This window comes from Plecotus auritus, assembly GCF_963455305.1.
Source record: "Plecotus auritus genome assembly, chromosome: 2".
NCBI classification, from domain to species: Eukaryota; Metazoa; Chordata; class Mammalia; order Chiroptera; family Vespertilionidae; genus Plecotus; species Plecotus auritus.
In genome coordinates, this window is record NC_137771.1 from 107696575 (window position 1) to 107709102 (window position 12528).

Below are 12528 nucleotides of genomic sequence, written 5' to 3' on the forward strand. Positions count from 1 at the left end.
GGACTAGGACTAGCATGTCTGCGAATGAAGGACCAAGGTCCTATAGAAGACAGAAAGCATTAAATACAATACTAGGGCAGACTATTTAGCTTCAGAAAGGAAGTGGTTTATTACTCTGAGCTTAAAGGAAAGAGTATGTGAATTGTTGAAAATTCTGAGGTGAGAAGGAAGATAGCAACCTCATTAATACATAATCCTATATAATAAAGCCTAATATGCAAATTGACCAAACGGCAGAACGACCAGTCGGCAGGAAGTGGGGCTGGCAAGCAGGCAGTGCCAGACCAGCAAAGGTGGGTGCCAGTGAGCAGGGGGAGTGGATGGCGATCAGGGGGTGATGGTGACTGGTGGTGGTGGGGTGATAGGGGACGGGGCCAGCCACTCACTGGCCTGCACCCACAGGTCACCTCCCGCAGAGGGAGGCCACCAGTGGCAGTGGTGGGGCGATGGGGGGGCGGGGCCTACCCCTCGCTGGCCAGCGCCACCCCCTGATTGGCCTGCTGGTCACCTCCCGCAGAGGTGACCTCCTGGTTCATAGGTGGACACTCAACCATTGAGCCACACTGGCCGGGCATATAGATATTTTTAAAATAACTTAAAACATTCTTTTCAGACTTGGCTTTTTTATATAAGTAAATATTTTTATACCTGAAGTTTATCCTTTACCAAATAGTGTATCTGAATATAATTTAACTTTATCATCATAAGTGGGAATCACTGATAATGTAGGCATTTTAGTTTCTTCAGATAGCCTGAAACTAAACACATTTGTCCTTACATTAAATGGCTTCAGACTGCTGTGTGTGTGTGTATAATGATTTTGCTATACAGATATTTTATTTTTTCAATGGTCAACGTTAGCAGTTATTTTTTTCTTTCTCCCTACATTGTTGGTTTTAATCTAGTTGTTCTCTTATTCAGTAAAGACTTGAAGGGTACTTGGGAAAACCAGGTATTTGTCATTTATAGTGTGGTTGAGGCAATTCCTTCAGGGAAATAATGACCATGAAGTTAGTTTATAACCACTCAGTATGGTGTTTTTGGGAGATGTGCAGCTGGACCCATGGTTAGATCTCAGACTAGAGGCCAGGTGCATGAAATTCATGCGGGGGGGTGGGGGGGGAGTCCCTCAACCCAGCCTGCACCCTCTCCAATCTGGAACACCTCGAGGTGGGATCGGGCCTAAACGGGCAGTCGGACATTTTTCTCACAATCCAGGACTGCTGGCTCCCAACTGCTCGCCTGCCTGCCTTCCTGATTGCCCCTAACCGCTTCTGTCTGCCAGCCTGATCTCCCCCTAACCACTCCCCTGCCAGCCTGATTGATGTCTAACTGCTCCCCTGCCAGCCTGTTTGCCCCCAACTTCCCTCCTCTGCCGGCCTGGTCACCCCTAACTGCCCTCCCCTGCAGGCTTGATCGCCCCCAACTGCCCTCCCTTGTAGGCTTTGTCCCTCCAAACTGCCCTCCCCTGCTGGCCTGATCGCCCACAACTGCTATCCGTTGCAGGCCATCTTGTAGTGGCCATCTTGTGTCCACATGGGGCAGGATCTTTGACCACATGGGGGCAGCCATCTTGTGTGTTGGAGTGATGGTCAATCTGCATATTACTCTTTTATTAGATAGGATAGAGGCCTGGTGCATGGGTGGGGGCCAGCTGGTTTGCCCTGAAGGGTGTCCCAGATCAGGGTGGGGGTTCCCTTGGGGCATGGGGCAGCCTGTGGTTGTTTGCAGGCCAGCCACGCCCTCTGGCAACCCAAGCGGAGGCCCTGGTATCTGGGATTTATTTATCTTCTACAATGGAACTTTGTAGCCTGGAGCAGAGCCAAGCCTTCTGCTCGCTCCATGGCGGCAGCCATTTCTGTTGGGATTTATTTATAATTGAAACTTTGTAGCCTTAAGCAGAGGCCAAAGCAAGCCAGGGCTGCAGAAGCTTGGCTTCCTCCATCGCTGGGGGCAACTCTAGCCTCCTGCTCTCTCCAGCTTCGTGGCTGCCGCCATTTTTATTGGGATTTATTTATCTTCTATAATTGAAACTTTGTAGCCTTAAGTGGAGGCCTGGGCCGGCCAGGGTGTGCGGAAAGCTTGGCTTCCTCTATCGCCGGGGAAACCCAAGCCTCCCTCCTGCTTTCTCCGTGGCCGCAGCCATCTTCGTTGGGTTAATTTGCATACTCACTCCTGATTGGGTGGTGGGTGTGGCTAGTGGACGTGGCTTGTGGGTGTAGCAGGGTGATGATTAAATTTGCATATTATTCTTTTATTAGATAGGATTACTGGAGTTACTTGGTATTTTGATTTAGCAGTGGCATTACTTTGTTAGTTATATAGGTTAACATTTAAAATCAGAAATTAAATGTTAAGAGTAAAGAACACAGTTCTTTTTGTTTTTTTGCTTCACCTGACCAAATACAGTAAAAACTAAAAACCCAAGAGAAATATTTGCAGAGCAGAATAATAATAATGCTAGACTTTAAATAATAGGCTATAGCCCAATAAACCTTAAAAGTTTTAGGGAATAAAATTAATTTTTATTCGAATTAATTTTCTTATGTGGGTGGGGAGTTTTCCTGTGAGAACACATAGGTGGTCCCTAATAGTTGAATATGGCCCCCAACCCTGTTTTGGGGATGCTTACTCCTATTTTTTAAACATCCACATAATGTCTGTCATTTTTAGTCCTATTTTTAAAATATATATTTTTATTGATTTCAGAGTGGAAGGGGAAGGAAGAGAGAGATAGAAACATCAATGATGAGAGAGAATCATTGATTGGCTGCCTCCTGCATGCCCCCCGCTGGGGATCCAGCACGCAATCTGGGTATGTGCCCTTGACCAGAATTGAAACCGGGACCCTTTAGTCCACAGGCCGATGCTCCATCCACTGAGCCAAACCAGCTAGGGCTAGTTTTATTTTTAAAAGAATGTTGATCAATAGTTGATAAAGATTATAACAGTTTAAAAATATACAGATTGAAAATAATCAGGGCATTTTCTTAGATTAAATCATTATTTATCTCTATCTTTCCTTCCTGCCTTTATGGTTTTCCTTTAAAAAATATCAAGCCCAGATTGTGTCTCAGTGGTTCAGTATGGACCTATGAACCCAGAGATCACGGTTCAATTCCAGGTCAGGGCACATGCCCAGGTTGCAGGATTGATCCCTGGTGTGGGGCATGCAGAAGGCAGCGGATCAGTGATTCTCTCTCATTATTGATGTTTCTATCTCTCTCCCTGTTCCTTCTGCTCTCTGAAATGAATAAAGAAACATAAAACATTTTTTTAAAAAAAGAAAAGAAACCCCAAAACTTGATGTCACAATTTCCAAGTATCATAATAAAATTACATGCAGACTTTGTTACAGAGAGTTAAAGTCCCCATTTGCTCAGCCTCTAGTTATTTTTTCTTGCTGTCCAAGTTGAAGCTTCAAAATTAGCTATAGTTTGGGGCTAAAACCACAAAGTCACTTTTCCTTCCTGTCTCTAAGGACATTGTAGCCTAGTTCTTTGTGGTTTTACTTGATTAGATCACTGATACTAATTTCAGACTTGTACATTTCAGTCAGCCATTTATGTTTTCAAGATGAGATCAGAAAGCTCCCCCTCTACATATTTTCCATTGTCTGCTCTCTTCATGATTGCATTGATGATCATTTTTATTAGATTGAACGCAATTCTTTACCTATAGTTCTAGTTCTTGGCAATTTCTTTTATAGATTTGGAATGTTAAGATTCGGTCAGAGTAAGGCAAAATGTACTATTTGGACAGGCTAAATTTTTGAAATTCAGTATTACTCTATACAATACAGATTAACTAAAAAAATAGTTTTATTTATAAACTAGAGCCCTGGTGCACGAAATTTGTGCACTTGGGGGTTGGGGGGAGTCCTTCAGCCCGGCCTGCACCCTCTCACAATCCGGTAGCCCTCGGGGGATGCTCCAGCTGTCACCTGACATCACATGGAGGTGACTGACTGGGCCTAAGCAGGCAGTTGGGCTGCCATGGAGGCGGGAGAGTCTCCTGCCACTGCCACTGTGCTCACCACTCATGAGCCCGGCTTCTGGCTGAGCTGCACTTCCCTGTGGGACCACACTGACCACCAGGGAGCAGCTCCTGCATTGAGTGTTTGCCCCCTAGTGGTCAGTGCATGTCGTAGCAACCGGTCATTCCACTGTTCAGTCAATTTGCATATTAGCCTTTTATTACATAGGATTAGTAAAATAAATACTTTATCTTTTTATCCTCCATTTTTATTTTTAACTTTTTTTTTTAAAGTCCACAGATGCACTTTTGGTGGCAATCGACTCTGAAGTAGTGGGAGCTGTTGATATACTTCTTAATCATCGACCAAAACGATCATCAAGACCAACTATAGTAGTTAGTACTCTTAAATGTTTATTAATTTGGATTTTTAAATCAAAATAAATCTCCTACCCCATTGCCATCTTTTTCTTCCCCCAGATTTATTTGTCTTAAGGAAATAGATCTCTTTTGCTCTGTAAAGTATTGCTTTAAAGTAAGTAGACACTTGCAAGAATAATATTGTTTTCAGGAAACGTTTTTAAAATTAATGATATTTCTATAATTTTGTCAGTATGTATCAGTATTTTAGTTTGGAACATTCTTCAGGTTAGGTTGAAGATACAAATTAGTTTCCACATGAATTTAAGAATTAAATGTAAACAGTGAAACCATAAAACTGGAAGAAAATGTAGGTGAATATTTACTGACTGGGAATAGAAGGATGTTCTAAGCATAAAAGCAATGGCTGTTTAGAAGTTAAATGTCTGGAATTCGGTCATCAAGCAAAATTTAGAAGGCAGGAGGATAACTGGCAAAAGATATTTGCAGCATATATCACAAGTTCATAATCTTAATATTAGACAAATTGATGAAAAACACCAAAATCAGAATGGACACGAAAAAATCCTCAGAAAAGAATATATGAAATACTAAACCTTACTTATAATCAAATACAAGATACTAATATTTGCTTATCAAATTAGCCAAGATTTTAAAAAATAATAATCACTGATGCAGGGGAGTAGTCTAGTCTCCTACACCATTGGTTAGGGGGGTGTTTTGAATAGCATTTTGGCAGGATGTGTCAGAAAAAGGGAAGATGTTTATCTTCTTTTACCTAGTGCTTTCGCCTCTAGGAATTTGCCTATGAAATGTGGATAAAAATGTTAATTGTAATCTTGTAGTAGTGAAAAAAACCTAAATATTTTAAAATAGAAAGTTGGAAATATAAATAATTATTATATATTTAAATGGCACTTCTAAAAGAATATTTAGGAACACAGAAAAATAAAATCTAGGAAGTAACAAAAATGAGAATAGTAAACTGTATATGTAATATGATCCAAGGTTAAAAATATGCATAGAAAAGGAACTGTATGGAAATGTAGCAAAATGTTACCTAGTGGTAGCCATCTTATTGCCAGATTAAGGATTTTTTTTACTATTTTTATTTTTCTTTATTGATTTTGTAATTAGGAAGATATTCATTAACAGTCAGATAAATTATGCCTTTAAAATGGGATATTGGTTGTATACAAAAATTTTAAAATTATATTATTCATTATTGGTGAGGATGTAGTGAAACAAGCAAACTGCTGGAGTGAAAACTGGCTATACTCAGTAGAAAAGTATTGTTTAAGAAATAATTATGAATTACTTGTAGATTATTTGGCAATATCTGAGGATAATGAGAAACTGCTAAATTGCATACTTTATCATGTATTAACTGAAATATTCTACTGAAACCTAGACTATTAAAAAGTTTGTGTGTGACTTTTTCCAGAGGATGGTATGAACTAGTGTAACTGGTGGTAAGAAACCACAGGAATAGAGAAAAAAAAGGGCTAAGAATATAGCCCTTGTCCAAGGATCAGAAATATCTATAATCCTGTTCAATTTTCTGTCATCTATCCTGCAGTTACTCTTATATTTTGGTATACCTATTCCACTTTCTAGCATTTAAACCCATTTACTTTCTTGGCGGGGAAAGGGTGTATGCCATGCAGGTTATTGGAGCAAATAACTGCTATTATTTCATTACCATTACTACTACCAATTGAATCTTGTGTTGCAAGGCTGTGGTAGTCTTCACCTGCTCAGTAAAAGAACACTTTCTACTTTATTGCTAACAAACAAGCGTTTGTTTAAATTCTTCCAGCGACAGCAAGATCAAATTTTAATAGCCTATTACTTCTAGACAGGCAGTGTCAAATATTTTACATATATTTTTTAACCATTTCAGTGAATTCATTCTGTATCAAAATTGTCTTTTAATACATTTTGACTTTCATATACAGAGTTTTTTTTAGAATGTAGATTATATTATCAACAGTGAAATTAAGAACTTTTAGCTTTGTCTTTGAGTTTTCATATAGTTAAATGTTTCATAGGAAAAATGAGGACCATTTTTCTCTTAAAGGACTGAATATAACCTTTTTTAAATAATATGTTTCTATTGATTTTTAGAGAGGAAGAGTGGCCAAGCTAATTTTCTCCTTTTTATAACCAATAATAAGAGGGAAAAGGGATACGTTCTTAGATTTCTTTGGAATTTTAAATAAATTTATTAATTTGAAATCCCCACTAAATAAATGGCAAGTATATAAACAAACTATTCATAAAAGAGGGCCAAAACGGGATATGTATGTTAGAAAATATTAAAATTTACCAGTAATCAAAGGAAAGTAAATATTTCATGATAGTATTTTTTATTCATAAACTGAGAGTGATCATACTGGTAAGTAAACCTTAAGAGTGAGATGGGTACATTCCTATATTATTGGTAACATAAGCTATTAAAGGACTTTGGTAATATTTATCAAGAGCTTCAAAACTGTTTGTGGCCTTTTGATCTATAATTCCACTTTAGGGGGTTCTATGTTAATGAGATAATCCTAAATTTTTTTTTAAAAAAAGCTGTATTCAGCTGGCATGGCTCAGGGGTTGAACATCAATCAGGAGGTCACGGTTTGATTCCGGTTCAGGGCCCGGGTTGCAGGCTAGACTCCCAGTGTGGGGTGTGCAGGAGGCAGCTGATCAATGATTCTCTCTCATCATTGATGTTTCTATCTCTCTTCCCTTCTCCCTTCCTCTCTGAAATCAATAAAAAAATGTATATATAAATAAAAAATAAAAATGCTGTATTCATAAAGATGTTTGTGATAATGTTATTTAAACTAGCATAATAAAATGTCTTGAAAATACGGTCTATGAAATTCCTTACATTGCATGCAGGATTCTGTACATGATTTTTTTCCGGAAGATTCTGGGCTGTAGCTTTATGCAATTATTAAAAGTGTCCTTGATATTCAAAATATTAGGGACCATTGTTTTAATTATTGGTGCCAAATTATATATGCCAAAGATAGAGAAAGGCCTAGAAAGGAATACTATAAAATGGTTTTTGGGTAGTAGGAATTATGGGTATTTGTATTGTTTCTGTTTTTCTATATTTTTCAAATATTTTATGTGTGTGCACTACTTTTACAATGTTAGTAAAAATTATATAACAAACCATGACCTTGATCAGCTAACAACTCTCAGGGAAACGTCTGTGAAAAAGTGAGTAGTGGAAAGAATATGCAATAGTCATGAAATAGTCAACCTTTTTATTTAACACTGATTCTTTTTTAAAAATGTATTTTTATTGATTTTAGAGAGGAAGGGAGAGGGAGAGAGAGAGAAAAACATCAACGATGAGAGAGAATCATTGATCCGCTGCCTCCTGCACACTCCCTACTGGGGATCCAGCTCCAAACCTGGGCATTTGCCCTTGACCAGAATCAAACCTGGGACCCTTCAGTCCACAGGCTGATGCTCTATCCACTGAGCCAAACCGGCTAGGGCAACCCTGATTCTTTATTTGCTAATGATTTTTGCTTCGTGTCATGCCGTCATCAGCCCCATGAGCCCATGTAGTGAAGGTGCTCAGGCTCCGGAGTAATATAAATCTGGTTTCTGCTCTGCAGTTTGCCATTCTATTGTGTACCTCAGGCACATTAACTTCTCTGAGTCTCAGTTTCTTCTTGGGATAATACTGCTCAGTGCTGCAGGTTACTATAGGAATTAAATGATAAGTGTAAAGTGGCTATATTAGCTATGATAGTGTTTTTGTAACAGAAGTAATAGAGGTAATGATTGAGAATATATAGATAATTATCTATAATAATAAAAGCATAATATGCTAATTAGACCAGACAGCCGAGCAACCTTCCGGCTCTCCTTCCAGATGACCTTCCAGATGAAGCTGGGGCTGCAAGGGCCAAGCCCCTTGCACAAATTTTGTGCATTGGGCCCCTAGTACAAAATAAAGAGTGCTTCCTATTTACTTATCCTTTTTAAGTAGCTTCATTGCTATCAGTGTGACAAAGTTTGCCACAGAGGTGGAATTTTTAAACTTTTTCTCAAGCATTTATGCTCTGCGTTTTTTTAACATTTCTGTTTTTTCATTTTATTCTTTTTCTAAAATTCCTGTTCTTTACCCTTATGCATGTTTCCATAATCTTTTGAAAATTAAATACTTTTTCCTAATGTATTTCTCTAGATATCCTTTTTTGTTAGGAAAGCAGAACGTTATTTATATGAATGTTTTCTATTGAAGATTTTATTTGTCCTTATTATATTACATTTATTAATTAAAATTAAGTTTTGAAGTTTCAAAAAAATTTCATCCTGGCAAAATGTTTATCTTATTCATTAAAATAATTATTTTCTTTGTGCTTTCCAATTTTTTTCATTTTATTCTTCAAACAATTTTTTTGAAGTCACAAATAACTTTTGAACATTTATATAAATATTTTCCAGAAACTAATGGAGCAGATTCAGAATCCTGAGTATTCAACAACTATGGACATTGCGCCTGTCATTTTAGCTGCTCATCGTAACAACTATGAAATTCTTACAATGCTGTTAAAACAGGATGTGTCTCTACCTAAGCCCCATGCAGTTGGCTGTGAATGCACATTGTGTTCTGCAAAAAACAAAAAGGACAGCCTCCGACATTCCAGGTTAGAAAATTAAGATTTTTGACAAATAGATGTGTGATGCAGTAGGATGCATGCCAATGAAATGTTTCATTGTTCTTTCTATGTAGCTTTTAAGAAATATGGTACTGGGATGACTTGTAAAAGCCAAACTTCTAGCTCCTTTGCTTAATACAATGAGTTCTGCATGTTTTAGAAATGTTTACTAAATGATGAATAGTTAGGAAACTTCTTCACATTATGAGTAAGATTTATTTCATACTCATGCCTATGGGGGCTGGGGGCACTGTTTGCTTTTTAGAGATAGAATTTATTGGTCTAAGAGAATTTCCAAGTAGTAGAAGGATATCCTTTTATAAGAAAAACTAGAGGCCTGGTGCACAAAATTCATCCGGGGGGGGGGGGGGGGAAGGAGTTTAGTGGTTCCCTCAGCTCAGCCTGCACCCTCTCCAATCTGGAACCCCTCAGGGGATGTCTGACTGCCGGTTTAGGCCTGATCAGGGGATCAGGCCTAAACCGGCAGTCGGACATCCCTCTTACAACCTGGGACTGCTGGCTCCTAACTGCTCACCTGCCTGCCTGCCTGATCATCCCTAACTGCCCCCCCTGCCAGCCTGATCATCCCTAACCGCCTCTGCCTGCCGGCCTGATTGCCACTAACTGCCCCCCCCCCCCCCCCGCCTGGTTGCTACCAACTGCCCCCTCCCCCCACCGGCCTGGTTGCCCCCAACTGCCTCCCCACTGCCTGGTCGCCCCTAACTTCCCCCCCTGCCAGCCTGGTCACCCCAACCAGCCTGCTGTTCAGTTGTTTGGTCATCCCTCACTAACCCCCCTGCCAGCATTGTCACCCCACACGCAGCCCGTGTTTGGTTGTCTGTCCGGTTGTATCAGTTGTGATGGCCCCTGGCCTTTTATATATTAGGATTATTTACTATCTGACTAAATATTAACCTGTAATGCCTCTTACTTCCCCTCTCACATAGTACATATTTAAGTCTATTTCTCTTCTGATTCTCCCCAGTTGAAAATAGAAAGAACAACTGAGTAATGAATAAACAAGAAAGTACCCCATCCTGGACAAGTTGAGTAAGGTCACACATGTTGAATAAGGTGTGTGGTTCTGGGCCAGACTTGAGAGTCTAATTTTCAGCATAAGCGCACACATATTTACTATGAAATATGTAGTCTCGAAGTCCCAGGCAGACTATTGACAAGCTGTTTTCAATTAAGGATTATTTTACAGTGTATATGAAATTAGCTTTAAAACTGTAAAATATCCACCCTCTCTCTTTCCTCATCTTAAGAACAGATCTTTGGTGCATTGACAGTCACAAATCCATAAATTGGGAAAGTCTCCTGGAAATCAATTTTTTTTTTTTTGAGTAAATCTTTATTCAGATTATTACAATTATTTCTCCTTTTTCCCCTCATATCTCCCCTCCACCCATTTCCCACCCCACCTTCTGCCCTTACCTCCCCCCCACTGTCCTCATCCATAGGTGTATGATTTTTGTCCAGTCTCTTCATGAACCCCCCATACCCCTTTGCCCCTGAGAATTATCAGTCTACTCCCTTTCTATGCCCCTGATTCTATTATATTCACCAGATTATTCTGTTCCTCAGGTTTTTAATTCACTTGATTTTTAGGTTCACTTGTTGATAGATATGTATTTGTTGTTCATAATTTTTATCTTTACTTTTTTCTTCTTCCTCTTCTTTAAGAATACCTTTCAGCATTTCATATAATACTGGTTTGGTGGTGACGAACTCCTTTAGCTTTTTCTTGTCTGTGAAACTCTTTATCTGCCCTTCAATTCTTAATGATAGCTTTGCTGGGTAGAGTAATCTTGGTTGTAGGTTCTTGCTATTCATCACATTGAAAATTTCTTGCCACTCCCGTCTGGCCTGCATAGTTTCTGTTGAAAAGTCAGCTGACAGTCGTATGGGTGCTCCCTTGTAGGTAACTAACTGTTTTTCTCTTGCTGCTTTTAATATTCTCTCTTTGTCTTTTGCTCTTGGCATTTTAATTATGATGTGTCTTGGTGTGGTCCTCTTTGGATTCCTTTTGTTTGGGGTTCTGTGGGCTTCCTGGACTTGTAAGTCTATTTCTTTCACCAGGTGGGGGAAGTTTTCTGTCATTATTTCTTCAAATAGGTTTTCAGTGTCTTGCTCTCTCTCTTCTTCTGGCACCCCCATAATTCTGATGTTGGTACGCTTGAAGTTGTCTCAGAGTCTTCTTACATTATCTTCAACTTTTTGGATTTTCTTTTTTGCTTTTTGCTTTTTCGGTTGAGTGTTTTTTGCTTCTTTGTAATTCAATTCTTTGATTTGATTTTTGTGTTCCTCTTGTCTGCTTTTGGGTCTCTGTATAATATTTTTTATTTCAGTCAGTGTATGTTTAATTTCTAGTTGGTCCTTTTTCATATCTTCGAGGGTCTCGTTATATTTATCGGCCTTTTCTAGGATATTCTTAAAAAGCCTTATAACCGTGGTTTTGAATTCTATATCCAGTCGTTTGTTTTCCTCCATTTCTTTCGTTTGTGATCTGATTCTTTGACGCCTCATTTTCACTGCTTCCCTGAGTTGGTAAGGTAGATTTGTGTGCTAGGTTTCCAATATGGTCCAGTGGGTCTGCCTCCCCAGTTAACCTGAGGTGGACACTCTTGGTGCACCCCTTTGTGTACTGTGTGTACAGCCTTGTTGTAATTAAGTCTTTATTGTTGTTGGTATCACTGGGAAGAATTGACCTCCAGGCCAGTTGGCTGTAAGGATCAGCTGTGTCTATGCTGGGAGAAGTTCGGTGCTGGAGACAGCCTTATAGGACTAGACTTGCCCAATTGCAATAGCCTCTGTGCTCAGCTTGGATGGGGTGGAGTCTCAGTCTTGGCTTCCTGTTAGCCTTGCCCTTGCGCGCACATGCGTGCCTTCAGACCTCTGCCTTCCCGGCTCCCGAGTCTCTGCCCGAGAGTCCAGACTCTCCCTTCCACTAGGGAAAGCCTGTGGCAACCTCTGCAGCCTTTGTGCGCACTGGCGCGCGCGCACTTTCAGTCCTCCGCCTTCCCCGGCTCCCGAATCTCCGCCCGAGAGTCCAGACTCCCCCCACAAGAGCGTGGGTCCCCAGGGGCTCGCCTGGAACTGGGGTTCACTGCAGTCAGAACTGGGGCTCAGTGCATTCAGGAGCCTCTGACTCCCTTCCACTAGGGAAAGCCTGTGGCAACCTCCGCAGCCTTTGTGCACATTGGCGCGCGCACACTTTCAGTCCTCCGCCTTCCCCGGCTCCCGAGTCTCTGCCCGAGAGTCCAGACTCCCCCTGTAAGAGCGTGGGTCCCCAGGGGCTCGCCCGGAACTGGGGTTCAGTGCAGTCAGAACTGGGGTTCAGTGCGGTCGGGGGCTTCCTTCCCCCTTCCGCCAGAGAAAGTCAGCCAGGCTCTCAGCCGCCCTTCCTCTCTGCGCACACAAAGACCCTTTGCCGTACCTCCAATTCTCTGTGAGCTTTTCTCTTTCCTTCTAGTTGTAGAATTTTCACTCA

At 40.4% G+C, this 12528-nt stretch overlaps 1 protein-coding gene across 7 annotated transcripts in view; it reads left to right on the forward strand.

The window, feature by feature from the left end:
- Positions 1 to 12528, forward strand: part of TRPC1 (transient receptor potential cation channel subfamily C member 1) — a 189679-nt gene that overhangs the window by 10529 nt on the left and 166622 nt on the right. For 4 of the 7 annotated variants that reach the window (XM_080657192.1, XM_080657194.1, XM_080657195.1 and 1 more), the window contains one exon: positions 8821 to 9023. The exons of 1 other annotated variant lie outside the window; for it this stretch is intronic. In XM_080657192.1, the coding sequence (XP_080513318.1) occupies positions 8821 to 9023 (203 nt within the window). Of the gene's footprint in view, positions 1 to 4269; positions 4372 to 8820; positions 9024 to 12528 lie in introns of all 7 variants that reach the window. 2 more of the 7 variants (XM_080657191.1, XM_080657193.1) reach the window with 1 other exon arrangement.